At 28.7% G+C, this 19416-nt stretch overlaps 1 protein-coding gene across 4 annotated transcripts; it reads right to left on the bottom strand.

Moving 5' to 3' along the window:
* Nucleotides 1-749: 749 nt before the first annotated feature.
* LOC114163030 (uncharacterized) lies at nt 750-6128 on the bottom strand. Of its 4 annotated transcripts, XM_085672940.1 has the most exons (7): nt 5907-6083; nt 5588-5803; nt 5076-5222; nt 4506-4585; nt 2499-4346; nt 1717-1864; nt 750-1619 (listed from the first exon to the last, which is right to left on the bottom strand). In XM_085672940.1, exons 3-7 carry the CDS (start codon nt 5212-5214, stop codon nt 889-891), a joined length of 2946 nt encoding a protein of 981 aa, XP_085529066.1. In that variant the 5' UTR covers nt 5215-5222; nt 5588-5803; nt 5907-6083; the 3' UTR covers nt 750-888. The 4 variants fall into 4 exon arrangements, with proteins under 4 accessions (XP_085529066.1, XP_027902878.2, XP_027902886.2 ...); XM_028047077.2 differs by lacking the exon at nt 5588-5803 and having other exon boundaries at nt 5907-6128; XM_028047085.2 differs by lacking the exon at nt 5588-5803 and having other exon boundaries at nt 5076-5262.
* Nucleotides 6129-19416: the final 13288 nt, after the last annotated feature.

Here is a 19416-nt window from a genome sequence, read left to right as displayed (position 1 = left end):
GTTTTTTGTAACTTACTGTTATTATAGCGCATCAGTCATCATAAAAAGGTGGGTATCAATTCTTTTGGAACAGGCAAATCAGTTTGGCTTTGTTCTGTGATTTTTGGAAATTATAACTGATTAGGTCAGGAAAAACCATTATTGTTAGCATGTCCAAGAGTTATGTTGTGACTCGTGATCCATTCCATAGTGATTTAATGGGAGCCAGAAGATCATTGGAAGGGGGAGACAGGAAATAGAGGATTGATCTGTTTGGGGTTATGGTGGGTCCTTGTTCCCCATACAGGTTCTACACCATAGGCCCACATATATGTATACGCCTGTACTAGCTCAAACAGACTGTGACAAAATTACGTAACTCCATATACGATCTTCATCATTCACTACTCAAAACCGAGTGTGGATTACTAATTTATTCTACTGTCAGACTCACTTATTGCAATGTGAATTGTTACAGTGTAGCAGTCTACTTTTGATGCTTCTTTCCTCCTACAGCCTTTTCAGGGTAGCCATTTGCAGAATCTTAATTTCCTTTTCTGGGTTAGAGTTTGGGACGGTGGCAACTTTAGAAGCCACGCTAATAGACTTCTTCTGAAGTGTTTCAATTATTGAACAATCTTGTGAAACGTCTTGAACTTGAACCAATTGCACGATCTTTTATGACATGTGCAATTCCTTATATTCTTTCTTTGTGCAGTGGAATAGGTGATTAATTTATTACAGTTTCAGTGGTGTGAAATAGCAGCAAGTTGAAATAATTTTGCAGTAGCATTTAATAAAATTAGGTAAGTAGGGCCGTGTGTTGATAATCGAATACAACAATAATAGAGTTACAATATTAAAAAAAGCGAAGCCAAAGCGAAAAAGCCATGTCAGGGTTTCAAGGATTCAGGCCCTGCCAGTCAAATCAACTACCGCATCCTCCACAAGTTCTTCCAGCAACTTCCCCTCTACTTCCTTCACCAAAATATCCATCTCTAATGCCATAAGCTCAACCCACCCTTTCCCCACAACCTCTTTTCTGACAACACTCTCTACCCCCAGGCTGTTACTGTCCCCACAATCTCCCCAAACAGACCTCATAGCACCAGATATTAACTCCTTCATCTGGGCCACAACAAGGTCTACCAAAGGGTGAGCTGCACCCTCTGGGACTTGGAATCTGCTGTGGCTCCCACTCCATAACCTACCCATCAAGTAATTATCTGATCCATAACCAGTAATTTCTATCAGTGAAAAATTAACACAATCGAATACAAGCTTCTGGTTAGATCTCCTCTGCCTTCGCTTCGCCTCATGGAGTTGCTGAGGCTCCTTCTCATTCAGATTGGCATAATTCTCCCTCAATGACGGATCCAATGGGCTTTCGAGGGAATGCCATCTAGAGTAAAACGAGTCAGACTGCACTTGATCATCAATTCCAGCAGCTGATAGTAGTTTCTCCACAAACACAAGCCAGTCTTGATCCTCTACCTTGGTGTCTAAGGAGCCCAACGAGGGCTTTAATGGGTATGGACTTGCCACCTCTACACAAGAATCATCCCATGAGAGGGTCCGAGCTATTGATTCTATAGGTGGTGATTTGTCAATTAAATTAGACTTCAGAGGGCCCCGTGATCCTACAAAGAAATTCGAAGTCAGATAATAATACAGTAAAGACAATCCAATATGAACTTCTTGAAATAGTGAGAATAGAGAGAAAGAACTAGGCAGTACCCAGGTGACCACCCTTCCCATAGCCCAAGGACTCGTTAGCACCATTGTCATCTTCAAATGGAGGCTCTAAAACTGATATTGGACTCGGCTGACCCTGGTTTTCACTTGAAATCCAAGGCACCACGGGCTTTGACAGTGTCAATCCAGACTGAAAACAAACATGAGGAATTCAGTTTACAATTCCATAATCTGCAATAACAAGAAATGATAGAGGTTTTGTGTGTACTTCTACATATGCTGGCTGAAAAAAGCTAGTTCTGTTATTTATCAAATAGCTATAAGGACTCAAAGGCAGGTGAAGATTTCATTTGTTCCACCATTTCAGCATTAGAGGGAATCCTAAACAATTGGTCAAGCATATAGACTATGCTTAAATAGAACCTGCCATGTCACCACACCAAGCAGCTTCCAACACATACATATGTTTCAAGTGACTAGTTTCATTAGATAGGTAGAGAAGGCACGAGCTGGAATTAAAAGACGGTTTTTATTAAGTTACTTAGCAAGATATTGGTATAGAAAAAAAAAAAAACAATGGAAAACTGCAGTACAACCCAACCACATGCTTCACAATAAGAATCAATATATATTCAATACTGTTTTTCCCCTTTTTGTTGTTGTCTTCCTTCCTTTGCAAAGGGGGAGAGAAGTAAGGGACTGAGAGTTGGTGGAAAATTTATAAAACATTGATAAGTTACCTTAAGCCAATAGACAGAAAGAAAATGCGTAGAATGCACGTTAAAAAAATAGATCATAATATACGCAAAAATAGAAGCTATTACCTCCAGAGGTATAGCGCCTTGTCCATTAGAGATAGAATCTGAGAACATTTTGCCTGATGATTCATACGGTGCTGTAAGAGAACACTCTCCAATGGATCCACTATTGAAGCTTTGAGACACATCATCCCTAAGGGCACCAGATGAACTTAATGGAGAATCTGATGCTCCAATGAGTGTAGATTGGGGTTCATTTTTGGATTGAGATAGACAAGATTTTTCCCTGGTTGGTTTCTTGCTCCTCGAGAAGAAGAAACTGGTAACTTTCCCTTTAAATGATGATTTCATACTCTTTGACTTTGTCAGCTCCCCAGACACGTGTATTTTGCCAGCATCATTATCACAAACTTCAACGCTGAGACCATTATCAAAGACAGTGGAAGATGTTGGAACAGATTTTGACCTAGAGAGGCTTCTAGGAGAACCATCCATACATGTTTCAGCATTAAAATTTCGACTACAAGAAACAGATTCATTTGGTTCCTGTTCTTTATGAATACCCTCAAGCTCGGATATTTCAGATTTCTTTATATCCGAAAGAGCAAGCATCTCACCTAAGGTAGAGCTTCTGCGCATGTGCCTTTGCTCTTGAAGGCCTTTACTTGATGCCATCATGGCCCATCTTTCAGAAAGCCGTTTCTTGGCCTCTCTGCATACCGACGACTCAGGAGAACAGGATGCACGGCTGAAGGATGATGAAGAAAAAGGACTGCCACAGCGATTGATGTAATCCCAAGAATGCCTTGGAGATGGTGACATAACTTCCAAATCACTGAAGTTCCCTGCATTACACTCATGATCCGATTTGTTGAATGAACTCTCATCACCAGTATAGCCATTTGAAAACACTGAAGAATAGAATGTTTCATCTCTTTGATTGCTCCTCATATCTTCATGCAATTGCTGTGTAATCTCACTATCTACTTTTCTTGATTCAAGTACATCATCATCTTCAGGTTCCTGGTAAAAATTCCCACTTGGCAAATTTCGGGGCGACAACATTGTCGGAGAAACCACTGCCTTAATCTCATGTGCCTTCCCAGGGCTGGGCTTCAATACCACTATACGAGTAGGTTGTACTGGAAACTCATCCACTTTCTGACTGGGAGGAGTGTATCCGGGACTGTATCTCTCCCATGCAGCACCAACATTTGCCGGTTTCCTAATCTGCTTGTCATTTTTCTTCCCCTTACCAACAGATTTTTCGTTGTCAACCACCTTTGAAGGCTTAAGAACAGTAATGCGCTTAGTCTCTGCTACTGGAGAGGACTGAAGCTCATAAAGATTTTGAGAATCCAATAACCTGATTAACAGATCATTATTTGAACTCAAAACTTCCAAGGCATCATCAAACTCCTTGGACTGGCGTAGTCTCTCATCTGTGGACAGACGTTTGGCTTCCATAAATTTCTGACGAATGAGAGCCATTTTCTTCCCATTAACATCTTCAGTCCACTTTTCTCTCTCCTGTGTCTTGTCTCTTACATTGCCTGTTCTTTGTGATTGCAGCCATATGTCATAAATATCCTTGTAAGCAATCTGTTCTGTGTTCAAATGAACTTCATGAAGCATTTCCTTGTCCATATATCTATCATCCATCTGCCAGTGTTTGAATGGTGTCCCTGAATGATCACACATATGTTGAGAATAATCTCCTCTATGGCTTCTCTCCACAGATAAATTAGGATCTCCCCGTGGGAGGGCTTCAAGCCCCATCAATTTTGCAACTACATTTGGTGGTGGGTTGTGCTTTGAAACAACTTCTTTGGACATTTCTTGGTCTATGAGCATCTTAATAGGTGTTCCATTTATTTTCTTATTTGACAAAGCTCTCATTGAGTCAGAAACAATCTGCAAAGTCCGTGAAAATGGAATACATAGATAAATAAAAACAAGTACAGAAAGCATATTATAAATTGAAAAGATGAAGAACATTCCATATGACATTGCAATTAATTTGGATTTCAGTTAGCTTGAATGAATAAAAAAAATTCATGCCTCCAACATTACCAGCTTATCCTCTATCTGATCACCCAAAGTAGGACTTGCGATCCTTGCAACATCTGATTGACTTCTTGAAAGGGATGATGCTGCAATTTAGGTATAATTTAATGAGACTGAGATTTGATCAATAAAGAAGTTGTAACTAAAATCATTCCAGTCAGATTGACAATAAAGAAAAGCACTTGACAATTTAGAGAAACCTCCAGCTGGGTTTCATTATGTCCAAGAATATATAAAACCGGACAGATCACTAAGAGAGATATGTTTATCTGAAATTCGATCAACAAAAACCCAAAGACAATCAAGCTCCAAATAAAAACTACCAAGCACACAGGGAATTATAGTCAACCCTGCACTCTACCAAACCCCAAAACTAACAAGAAATTGACAAAAAGCAAGTTTAAGATAACCATTAGAGACAATTCCAAACAGAGAGTCAACATGGCAAAACAGCAGATCATCCAGAAAATCCTCTACCAAGCAACGCGGGGATTTTAGGGGTTAAAAAAGAAAACAACCCATGGCTAAGTGAACAAACAAAAAGAGATCACACAGATAGAGAAATAGAGGGATCACCCTCGCGGTGAGGCCTGTCCGTGAGTAACTTGTTTCCATTGACACCCCCAGTTAAATCAAAGAGGTTCACCATTCTTCCCAAGCATCCTGGAAAAGGTTTCTCAACATTGTGAACCTTCCTGTTCTGCGCCCCATTCATTTCAACAGCTGCACATACAAATCACCTAGATCTGTAAGCTGAAGAACACTGAAACACAACATCACATAAAGAGTAAACACACACATCATGAAAAAAGACAACCAAATGCATCAAAGTAGAATAAGATGCAATCAACAGAAAATCACAAGATCCAAACACTAATGCCAAAGAATTTCGGGGTACCCCTAAAACAACTAGAACAAGTGCTAGAGAAGTGATGAGTGTGAACTTCAAGTGATTTTCAATAAATATCCATAAATAGAAACATGCGCGAAAGAGAAGGTGAGTTGAGAACACAGACAAGACTTTCCCGAAACACAATAGCCAGTATTGTTCAAACACGATAGCGAATTCACATGAAAAATTAAATCACCTAATGCGTCAGCAGCAGAATAAAACAAAAAATTGTTAAAACAGAACACACACTCCACTCGACATAGCGATGATAGGTCTATATTAACAGTAATTGCTCCCGAAAACGCAAAAGAGAAGGTAGTTCCTCTTCCCGAATCCCAAACAGCAAAAAAGAGAGAAATGATGAAAGCGGAATCTCGGTCGGGGTAATTGAAAAGCTGCTAGAAAAGCAAATCTGGAAAGAGAAACGCAGAGGAATCGAGAACAGCTAGATCAAGGGAACGCCGAAAGGGGAAGAAAGTGGCTGGATAGCGCAGAAAAGTTGAGAGAGAACGGACCTGGCGAGCGATGACCGGCGACGGTGGCATTCCCGGCGGAGACAGCGGTGGAAGCGACGGCGAGAGAAAGTGAAAGAGAGCAGTGGCTTTGGTGAGTGGAGTGTTGTGGTTTAGGTATGCGCGTCGTTCACCGACTCTCTTTGTCGGACTTCAAAGCCTTTCTTCTGAACTACGATTCCTAATATATCATTTTTGGATTACGAGTAACACGCAGAATAATAATCACCTCCCTCTTCCTCCCCTTAACTTAATTAAATTAACATTAATTATTAATAACAAAATAATCCATTTCAATTCTCCTTTTCATTTTTAAATTCCTTTTGTGGAGTACAGAGGAAGATTCATTCTTACGGAAGTATTTTTTCAGGAAAACTCCACTTAACTAACTAAACGTCAGCTTCTTATATTACTCACCCTACATTTAAGATTTTACTTTTATCCATATTTCTTTCTACTATCCATATTTTCAACAATTATACACTATATCCATCACAAGAGTTTTCTTTTTACTTAAAAAATAATATACTTTTGTAATTTAAAAAATTACTAAAGTTTGAGTCTAAACTATTTATAGTTCTGAAAAAACGCATTTTTAGATGCTTCGGTTTCAAGTAAATTTTAGTTAGTTTTCTTAAGAACTTTTTAGTGATCAAATTATAAAGTTGGTTAAATTATATGTTCCAGAGAGTTCACAATGTTCATAGGTTTAGAAATCTAATTATTTTTCTATTTGATATGATGGGTTTTTCTATATCAAATTAAGAATATTCAAAACTTTATATACGATGTTTTAATATCAAGTTTCAACATACTTTCAATTTCATAAAATCAGGTTGGTAATCATCTTTATATTATAATATAGGTATATTGTATTTGAATTATTGTTTGCAATTGTAAATCTAATTTAATTTTAAAAAACAAGTTGGTTATATTTACTTATGTATTATTATTTAGTTATAATTTTAGATAATTTAAAATATTCAATTATACATGAAGAAAAGTTGATAACAAACAATATATTATTGTAAGAAAATTGAATTTTAAATCTAACTGATATATAATTTGATAATGTAAATTTTGTATTTATAAATATATATATATATAGTTTTTGTCAGGTGTATTATGAATTTTTTATTGTGTGAATTTATTCATATTTTTTGTTTTGATTAGGTTACTCTGGACTGTGACATGCATGGTTGTTCTGGTAGGATTTTCTCCATTAGGTTCATATTTGGTTGTTGTGTATATGATTAGGTTTCATTTTTGTTGTTGCATGATTGTGCCATGTTATCATCCACAGCTTAACTAAAACCTTTACTCTACAAACTCATGCATTGTCCAAAATAAAGGCAAGTCAGTAATTTTACATTGAGTCTTAAAATTAACAACTTCAATAGAGAATAAAGACAAATTTTACACATAAAAGCTCTTTTGAACCAAAATCACTTTTAATAATTAACATGTCAATTTCCAGACATACTTTTAAGAAATAGAAATCAATTTTAAGATCTTAAATAGCTACATTTTCTAATGGTAAAGTTAATTATTAAATTTTTAAAATTGATGTAAGGATTACTAAAAAAATTAAAACAAAAATCGATAATATTCACTGTAAAAATGCTTCATTTTCTTTATTTTACAAATTTGATCGTATTGTGATTGTTTGGAGATCCTATTAAAACTCCACGATAAAGATGATATTATGCAAATATTTTGCTCTATCAGAAAGTTAAGCAAAGAAATCGATTATTGCTTCCACGAAAAACAAATTCAACTGATTAAGGCTATATATTTTCTTATAATTAACTTAATATTCGACCTATATACAAATTTGTTTTAAAAAAAAAAAGTATTCATCGTCCCACCCAATACTTTTAACCAGCACATCAAACGACAAGTCCTTACACAAAAATGTTATACTTAATTAAATGTAAATTGATCTTATTAGTTGTGGATTAACATATTTGTGTTCTACTTTTTTATTTGTTATAAAGTTATGATAACTTCTACAAATGAATGATTAAGGATGCATTTTTATTTTTATTTTTATTTTAAAAAGGCACATTTTGTAACAAAATTCAAAACGTAGGTTTTTGGTATTTAAGAAAATCCATGGAAATAAGCTTTAATATACTTATGAGTTAATTTTAGGTTATTTCAATAAATTCATTAAAAATAACTTTTGATAAAATATTAGTGTTAGACGGTTAGACGAAAGGCAAAAAGGAAGCGAAAAACTTTCATTGTAAATTGATCATCTTAGAAATGTAACAAAAAACTATTTAAATAATGTAATGTGAACTAAGTTCAATTGTAACATCAGAGTTCAACTAACTCTTAGACAATAAACGAAAACTGAATGTTGCAGTTGAGCATTTGTGAAAATGTCTCATAATTATTGTTGAGGTAGGTAAGTAAAGCAGACTCAGAAGCACCACATTCAAATGTTGTCTCATGAAAGGACAACCTATGTTAATGTTGTTCACTTGAAATTGGATTGATTCAAGAACAACAATTTCAAATGGGCAAAGGAATTGTTGTAGCTACAACAACTCAATGGAGAGTTACAGTGGTAGTTTTTTTTTTCTCCTATTTATTAATTAGGTCTTGGTGACCAGTATTCTTATTAAAAGTTTTTATTACAGACACATCAAGAAGTATTAAAAAATGTTTTGTATAATTTTTCTAAGTTTTAAAAATATTTACTTTTAATTTTGTTAACAATATCCTAATTAATTTTTACCTTTTTTATTTATGGGCAATAAGAGAATAGTAAAGGTATGCACTAAATATCAGACTTATGGATGAGGCAACAACTACCCTAACCAAAGTTTACCTAAACACCAGTAAAGGAAAAAAAAATAAACCAAATAAACAAAAAAAAAAAAGAATAATGGTAATATTAATTGTTTGTTTGGTAAAAGAGAAAATGAAGAATGATGAATGATGAATGATGAAAAATAAAAGCAATGGAAATTTAAATTATGAAAAAGGATGTACTAAAGATAATGTTAACTAAGTGACATTTGTATTTTTCCACTACAAGTGATAATTCATTTTCTTAATCAAACTTATAAAGTTCTAACAGGAAAATTATTTAAATATAAATCCAATTTTATTACAAATTAATATATTTTAGTTATAAATTTTATTTTAAATATTAAAAGATAATTTAAACTATAATATAAGATTACTTTTAACTGTTAAATTTTTCTTTAAAAATAGCTTAGGTGAAATTATCACTAGAGCAAATTTGTAAAATAAGGTTTCAAAACTATATCAATTGCCATGATATAAAAATATTTTTGCATTACTTGTGAATAGATACCAATATAAAAAGTGAGACAAATAAAAGAGCTCGGTATGTTTTAAAAATAGAAAATCAAATTAAAACAAAAAGTGAAGTTGTCGGGGAACACATTTTTTTTATCTTTATTTTAATCTCAAATAATTTTCCATTGAGAATTGCTCAGTTCAGTTTTTTTATGAGGCTTTCAAAATTTTGTTATATATATTTATGTTAAAAAAATGTATCTATACTTTTTTAAATATTTTTTATGTTATTTTTTAATTAAAAATTATATTTTTCAAGAATAAAAATAATATTATTTAATCAAATATGTAACTGCGTATTCTTTTATTCGAAATTAACTAAAAAGTTTCTTATTTACAAATATTTCATATATATATATATATATATTAAAATAATTTATTTTAATATACTAAAAATATGAATATACAGTGGAGAAATGTGAGTTTTCGCTAATAAGTTAAAATAATTTTAATCTGTGTAAAAAGGTACCTTCTTACTTAATAAAAATAAGTCATTTCCAGTAATTTATTAGAGCAACTTTGAATATTACTTACAAGTTATGACATAATAATGCTTCATTAACATATCATTTAAAAGGTTTTACTAATAATATTAAATATAAAATATACGATTTGTCAAACTTTTCCGATAGTGTGATAATAAATAAGGAACAAACTGCCCCAAAACAAAAATATAGTTGCCACCTCACAATAAAATAAACACTGAATCATCTCATCTCAATCACAGCATTTGGGATTAATATACTCAAAATACAGATATTACATCAGTCATGCCACAAACACTTAACATAAAAAATAAAATTGTTCAAATAAAATAATAAATAAATAAAATTATATATATAAAAAAAAAGTTTAGTCAGAATCTACAGTATTCAGTCCAATTATGATTATTGAATGTCTGATTTTGATTATTAAAAAGAATAGAAAAATGAAGATAATTTATTATGCCATAATAGCTGGAGCCTATGTGGACCGGGAATGTTTCGAACAAAAAATGAATATTTTGACAATTTGAGTTATAATAATAATAATAATAAACCACAATACACATTTTAAATTTACAACTATATATTACTTTTTTAACAAGTTTTACTTTTTCAATAATTCTCTTAATCCACATAATACTATTTTTTTTTTCATTTTCTAGCCTTATTCCTTACTTCGGATAATTTATAAAATTGACTCTCCTACGTTCTCTTTTGGTCTCACTCTATTCTCTCCCTTTAGTTGATAATTTCAAATTTATTCAATCTTAAATTTAAATATTTTAAATATAAACAAGACACGTCAAAATAATTAAATATGTATTACCAAAATTTAAAATTGATATATGCATTAATATATAAATAATAAAATCATATCAATAATTAACTTTAACTCAATAAAATAAAATAAAATGATAAATATTTCTGTTCTTATACCAAAAATACTAAGCGGATTATCGTTGTTTGATAAATATCTTTTATTTTCAAAATCACCAAGGTATCAGTATTCACTTCCTAAGGAGTTTATTACTTATATAAATGTTTTATTAAATTTTCATTTAGACGAATTATTTTACTTTAGTTTTTAACTAAACGAAGAACTAAATAAAATATGATAAAATGTTGAGAAAAAAAAAAGTAAAGAAGAAATATTCCTAAAAGGTAATTAATTATTTAAGGTATAATTAGTTGTATAGTACCCAATTTGGTGCTGGAGTTTCTAATTGGTATCCGGTTTAAAAAAGTGTCAATTACATACCCAAATTAGTTTAAGTGCACCAATTGAGTCCATTTAAGTTGACGCCGTTAGAAAGGTTAACGTTGACTGATACTGGTTGGTCTGTGAATTAAATTTGGAACACGTGGAGATTAATTTTTAATGACGTGGAAAGCTGGGGAAGAAAATTAAATATGTCTTGTAATGAAAAATTTAAACAATAAAAGAACGAAAATTAAAAAAAAAAGGCGACGAAGTTAAAAAAGAAATCGCAGAAGCATGTGATAAAAACGTGAAATTGGGGAAAGGTGACGCATGGGAGACGAACTGGTGGAGGATTCTTCGCGAAGTGGTGGAGAAATTGAAGGCGACTTTGGAACACTGAAGTGGAGACTTGAGAGCGACTTGCGGGCCATTGATAACGAAAGGTTGGTATTGTATTTTTCTCTGATTTAGTGATTAGGGTTTTGATGTTAGGGTTGATTTTTGTGAAGTTGGGGATATTGGAGAACAGGTTGTTGTTGAGTGCGAGGATGGAGTGACTAATGAAGATGTTTGTGTTGGGGATGGTGAAGAGGAGTTGGCTGATAAGGAGAATGATGTGGGTAATGAAGAAGTTTGTGTTGGGGATGGTGAGGAGGCCTTGGCTGATAAGGTGAATACAAAAGTAATTGCACCCTTTAAATACATCATTGCCACCACTCCGCTGCTTACAAAATAAAAACAAAAACACACAAAACGAGAGGAAGAACAAACTGAATTAGGGCACAACAAACTGTCCGGATATTGATGAAGAAGAAACTGGATTAGGGCAGAACAAAGGAGAAGAAGAAGATAATGAAAAATGAGGGCCAATCTTCTTTAAATATAAATACCATGTGGAACACTGTACAATTATAATTTCAACCAGTCATCTGTTATTATTTGACACGTATCCCTTCTGCACTGCCACCTCATCACTTCCTAAACGCCGTTTGGGAACATTTAACTGTGTGGACTCAATTGGTGCACTTAAACTAATTTGGGTACGCAATTGACATTTTTTTTAAATCGGGTACCAATTAGAAACTCCAGCACCAAACTGGGTACTATACGACTAATTATATCATTATTTAAATAGGATAGTATTATTGAAATATCAAAGCACATAGATAGAATAGCAAATGTGTTTTAGTTATTATTGATAAATAATAATAGTAATATATTTTTAGTATTATAGTTGGTCATTGATGATTGTACTGAACAAATCACACCTAACGGCGAAGGTTGCTACCTCGTTACGAGGACGTGTAGATCCAGTCATGAAAAAGATGCTTCGAAGAAATTTAATAATATATATATATATATATATATATATATATATATATATATATATAACAGCAATTATATTCATTTACACTGTTTTTTTTTTGTGAAAATTCGTAATATTATTTATTATTTTGACACTTACCATGTTAATTATCTAACGAAACTAACAAACTAACACTTTACGTTGTCTATGATTAAGGATAAAGATTTCAGTATTTTACGCAACATCAATTCAATTTTCATTATTATTATTTATTATAGGGTTAAATATGTTTTTGGTCTTTTAACTTTCAGTGAATTTTGGAATTAGTCTATTTTAAAATTTTAGACCAATTTAGTCATTCATCTTTCGAAATACGTGAATTTAGTCATTTTAATTAAATTTTGTTAGGTTTATTTGATGTTTCGTACGCATTTTAGGATTATATTTAAGTTGTTTATATTGTTTAACACATTTTTGCTTTAATGTTAAGTTAAATACTACTGTAAAACACGCTTGAAATGTCAAATAAACTTAACAAAATTTGATTAAAATGACTAAATTCATGTATTTCAAAAGATGAAAGATTAAATTGGTTTAAAGTTTTAAAATAGACTAATTTCAAAATTTACTGAAAATTAAAGAAAAAAAACAAATTACCCTTTATTATAATCCCTACTTGACACCTCAGTAAGATAAAAGAAAAAGAAAAGAAGAATAAATTTGACAAGTGATAAAGTTTGATAAAAAAAATAACAAGAAACAGACCAATTTTTTTTTTAAACTTTAGTTTTACTTTTAGTAAATTATATTTTAATCCCCTATTTTGTTTTTATCAACTCCTATCTGAATAAGAAAAGTACTTTTGTGAAAATTACCGACATAGTGTTTTCCTTTGTGTGACAAATATTAGTTTCCTGTATTTATGTACATACAGTAAGCACATAACACACATCACTAAGATAGTGTACTTTTTTTATCACCAAACTCAACTTCATTTTTTATTTTCATTTATCTCCATTGTCATATGTAAAACTTCACATTAAAGAAACTGTACTCTTCTTGTTTTTCTTCACCGATACGTTGTATTTTTTGCAAGTTTATTGAACTATTGGCGAGAAGTTAGAACTAGCTTGAACCTAATATTTGATTTTTTTACTTATTGTTTATTCTTTTGTACATGATTTCCTTTTTGGTATTTATACATTTTGTTTTATCCAACTTAGTGGGAATGACTATGATCTGATATACTCAAAGAAATTGATAATACGAGAGAAAAGTTAAAAGTTTTTGTAAGAAAATTGATAATTTGAAAGTTGTTGTAAGAATTTTGATATATTGTATGTCTATTACTATGAGATTTTTTTTTGAATAATAATAAATTTTAATAATAAAAAATATGTCTAAATATATATTTTTCAATTTTTTTTTTATAACCAAAATTTTGATATATAATATTAGTGACCAATTTATATATTAATTTATAATAAAAAATATTTTAATTATCAATTTAGATTTTTATTATAACTTTTTTTTCATAATTTAAATAATTGTAGTTATAAATAATTTTTAATTTATAAATTAGTATCTAAATTTATTATTATAATGATTAATAATTTATAATCATTAAAATTGATCGTTATTTAATATTTTTTTAATAATAAAAAATATATTAAAATATTAATATTAGTGTATACGAAATCTTTGCTTAACACATTTTTAATATAAAAAAAATCATGTTAAGCAATGCGATGCATATAGATTAACACTTTTCACAAATATTATCTTTTTTATATAGACTAGTGGGCACATATGTGCTTGTGTTCACTTTTTTTAATTTAAAAAATATATAAATCTTTTTAAATTTTATTATAAATATTTATTTTTTTATTTTGTGTATAATTTTTTTATTAAAGCTATCTATTTTAGTTTAAAAATGATTAATTTCAAAGAAAAATTAAATGAATAAATCAATTAAAATTAACAAAATAATTACTTAAAAAGTAAAAATAGTAAAACAATTTCTTTAATTTAAAAAAAAAACAATTATTTATCAGAGAGTAAAATCCAAAAACAATAATGTAGACAATAAAATGAAGTATCCCTTTATATATAGATGTAGATAATATTTTTATGGTGTGAATCCATATTTAAATTTTTATCAAATACACATGTTAATAAAAGATAATAAATTAACTTCATGGAGTGAAAATTAATATATACATATATATATATATAAAATATTTTTTTATAATATATGTAATTTAATATTTAGGAAGTGAAAACAAATAATATGTGAATAAATTTTACAATATATATATATATATATATATATATATATATATATATTATTTTTAATTTTTTAACGTAATAATTATTTTGAATAAATGTTTTATTAATATTAAAAATACATGAAAACCTTCAATTATAAATTAATTTAAAATTCAATACAAAATATTATGAATTTCAAATTTATTAAAATTGTATATATTTCAAATTTGGAACTAAACATTAATAGTAATAGTGGTTCGATATTATTAGCAAATATCACTGGAGCAATAAAATTCATTAAGATAAATTTAAGATAAATTTCATATAACTCTAATATTATTTTAAAATGTAAATTTTAAACTTAACTCAATTATACTTAATCAACGAAATTTACATTTATTTCTATATTGTAAATTCATTTTCTTTTTAGTAAGAATCTCAACAAGTAATTAATTAATAGTTAAATTATGAAATTAGTTAAAATATTAGTCACTATGTTTACATTCATAGGATAATATTTAAAAATATTACGTGAAATTATTATAGTAGGAAGAAGTACATAATAAACAAACAAGACAAAATAGAAGGTTATAAACACCTAATTGAATATCAAATAAATATAAATAGACAACTAAAATAGGGCAGCCTACTTTAAAAACCTCTCATCTTTTTTACATGGATATTTGAAGAACAAATTTTCACTATTTATTTATTATTTACTACTCAGTATTCCAATATGGTTCTTGCTCATATGATATTTATTTTCGTACAAAATATGCGAGCTTTATTTTATAAACCACCCCTTCATGTCGAAACTTATTTCTTTCTTAAATTTTTGTATACATTAAGAATTTCAAACTAATATAATAAAAAATTACAATATATATATATATATATATATATATATATATATATATATTGTGCTTTAAACTTTTTTCTCTCTATAAGTTATGGAAATTATACTATGTCATCTAACATTTAGAATTGTAGCATTAACTCACATTAATTATCAAAAACTCCTGCTCATATGAAAAATAGTTGTTCTTCAAATCCCTATCTAACAGCACCAAAATTAAATGACGATATCATTATAGGAAATGATGTCTTAGTTGAAGGTAATTCTGTATTGTATTAAAATAGTAATTTCTTATGACTAAAACCAAATTCAATAATAGTTTCTCTCATGATAAAAGCAACATATACTATTTGTAATTCTCTTCTAAAAGTAAAAATATAAAAATCGATGAACATATCATTGACTACTCCCAGTAATATCTAAGGGTTAAGTATTTTTGTATTCCTTGAACTTTGACCAAAAATTAAAATTCATCCATATCAAAATTTTGATAAATTTTGGTATCTAAACTTTAAAAATGAATGAATATAGTCATTTTAATTCAATTACGTTGACTTTTTTCAACATGTGGAATGTGTTTCATGTTAATATTGGAGTTGTTTACAATGTTTGATACATTATCGACTCAATATTTACTGAAAAATGCGTTCGAAACCTAAACAAAAGTTAACAAAATTGGGTTAAAATGACTATATTCATTATTTTTAAAGTTTAGGGATCAAATTTATCAAAGTTTCGACTGGGGACGAATTTCAATTTTGGATCAAAGTTAAGGGAATAAAAACATACTTGACCCATATAGTAAAAATCATTAAAGAAAGTTAAAGTCTTGTCCAAAATTAATATAATTAACAACTAACTTCAAATGTTGATAAACATAAATTTCTTGTATATATAGGGTTAAATATGTTTTAATCCTTGACTTTTAGTAAATTTTGGAATTAGTCAATTTCGAAATTTTTGACAAATTTAGTCATTCATTTTTCGAAATACGTGGATTTAGTCTTTTAATCAAATTTTGTTATGTTTATTTGATGTTTTATACGCATTTCAAGATTATATTTGAAATGTTTATATTGTTTGACACATTTTTGCTTTAATATTAAGTCAAATATTATTATAAAACGCACTTGAAATGTCAAATAAACTTAATAAAATTTCATTATAATAACTAAATTCACGTATTTCGAAAGATAAATGATTAAATTGATTCAAAGTTTTAAAATAGACTAATTTCAAAATTTACCGAAAATTAAAGGATAAAAATATATTTAATCCTTATATATATATATATATATATATATATATATATATATATATATATATATATATATATATATATATATATATATATATATATATATATATATAAGTTAAGCAACTCCCACGTTGTGATTGAAGCGTGAAGTTGAAATAGGATGAGTTGGTAATAGTTATTGTGAAAGAAATTGCAGGGTAGTTAAAATGTGAAGAAGAATAGTATATGAGTTCGCATGGTAGCCACCTACCGCCAACTACTTTCACCTTTTTCATCACTATAATGAGGTCGACTACGTCATTCTCTTTTTCTTCACTCTTCTATCACTGTAAAACCTTAACACAAAGGAAAAAAAACAGAGCAACAACTATATTAATTTCAGTCGACAATTTTAATAATACAACAAAGCTTTCTGCCTAAAAACTTTCCTCTGCCAAACTTTTTCATCATGCCAATCATTGTTTTTGTAAAGGACTAAGTCCATCGTATAAAATTATGCAAATGTTTTCGATGATACAGTTTATAGTAACTTACAATTTATACTTAATAGAGATACCGATACAAATTTTGCATGTCATTGAAATATTAAATTGTAATTAAGGTTCATTTCTTAATATAATGTTATGTAAATAATATTTATAGGGTTTCTTGTTATTGAACCACCTATAAAAGTATAGTTTTATATTAAATGTTTAATTCTTAACTCGAAGGGTATATGTATACTTTAAATCAATTAAAAATAAAAACTAAATTATAATATATTATATGAACCAGTTGATTTGGTAATATTGATTTATTAAGCTAAAAATTTATTTTTTAATATAGAAAAAATCCAACCATGATATTTGATTTCAATACCTATTGGATCTAAGTTCTTTCTTAAATTATCTTAATTAATTATGTTACGACTGCAACAAAATCTCTATATGATAATTACTAAACAAAAAATAATTACTCACTATACTTACTAATTTACAAAATTAAAAATAATTGATTAATAAAATAGTTACTACTATAAAAAATATATATATAATTTGTATGTAACTTGATATCTAAAATTTGTTATCAAATTTGTTATCAAAGTTTTAGTTAGCAAAATAGTTAGTTTCTAAATTGCTCACTAATTAATTAGAGGTCAATTTAAAAACTAATTTATTTGGTAACAACAATTTTGGTAGTTAATTATAACTTACAAATTAATTATAATTTTTTATTTATAATAATGACTATTTTAGTAATTAATAATTTATAGTTTTATGAATTAATTTATAAATTGGTCATTAATTATTTGTTGTGAGAGATTTTCTTAAAGTAGTATTTCTAACGGCATAACTATATGTTTTTTAGTTACATGATCGAGTAATATGGAAATAGAACAATGATGTATTGTCTTAAAAAGAATAATCCTATATCTTGATTACAATAAAGTCTTATTTATTTCATTATAGCTGTAAATTATTAAGGTGGGCGTTTTGAAAATTAATAAAATGGTAAAATCACTGCTCAATTTAATCCTTAAAATTATAATCGAGACAATGTCAAATAAATAAATCATCCTTAAAATTATAAACTACCACTAATATTTATTGTTATAGTAGCATAAACTGACGCTTAAGAGTTTAATTGAACTTAAACTTTTCTAATTAGGGTTCCATTTAGGAGGAAAAAGTATCATTAACTCTTTATAATTAGATTTCCATTTGTTTTATTATTACAATTTCAATGAATAAATGAATCGGTGATTTATAATTTCAAGGATCACTCTTTATTTTACTCATTTCAATGATCGATTTAATTTTTTTATTACAAATATATATATATATATATATATATATATATAATTTATTACCACTTTTTATTTTAATATTTTATAGGTAAAGCATTCAATAGATAAATATATCCAAACATACGACTTGTATTTGAATTTAAAATAAACAATTTAAACTGTATGAGATTTTTTAGGAATTGACAATTTTTTAAGGAAAAAGCAGAAATTAAATTTAAAGATAGAAAAAAAGAGAGGCGATCGAATAAAAGGGATAACAATTAAACATTGTATGCGAATAAAAATTAAAATGAAAAGCTAGTTTGAGAGTTCTGTTTTACTAGTTTCATATATAATACACATTTATAGGAGAAGTGATAAATTATGGAGAATGTTTGATAGAATAACATAAGAATCTCTCTAAATTTATGTATTTTAATCTTAAAAGCAACTATAACCCACCACTCTAACAAAATCGATTATTCCCCACCTTAAAAATTGTATATCTAAACGCACAGACAAAATTATTATATCATTACTTTATCATAGTTTAAAATAAAACGACCAATTTGTCTTCTTATTTTGAAAAGTAAATGTCTAACAAAATATCATTGTCCATGTGAAAGATTAACTAACCCTCTAACATTGATCAAAGCCAATACCACATTTAAGGACCACATTGTTTTAATAAATATAAAAAGTATAAATCATACTCTGATAATATCATGATAGATAAATAAATAAATAAATATTATGAATAATTTAAGTGTGAATATAAATTTTATATCAGATTAAAATTATAAAACTAAATATCATATTAGAAAAACAAATTCATAAATTCAAGAACATTTTAGATTAAAAATTATGTAAATCCAATGTTAAGAAGTGAACTTTAATGTTGTGTTTAGATATACATAAGTATTATTCATGCGGATGGAAAGTGACTTAAAAACGCGTTTGGATTTACTTGTTTGCGCTAATTTATAAGTATGAATTTGCAGGTGAGTTATAAAATTTGGCACTCTCTAACATGAAGAT

This window comes from Vigna unguiculata, chromosome 1, assembly GCF_037176805.1.
Source record: "Vigna unguiculata cultivar grain cowpea cultivar isolate G323 ecotype 2 chromosome 1, ASM3717680v1, whole genome shotgun sequence".
Taxonomy (NCBI): domain Eukaryota; kingdom Viridiplantae; phylum Streptophyta; class Magnoliopsida; order Fabales; family Fabaceae; genus Vigna; species Vigna unguiculata.
Note: the sequence above shows the minus strand (reverse complement) of the source record. Positions and strands in the feature narration are given on the sequence as shown.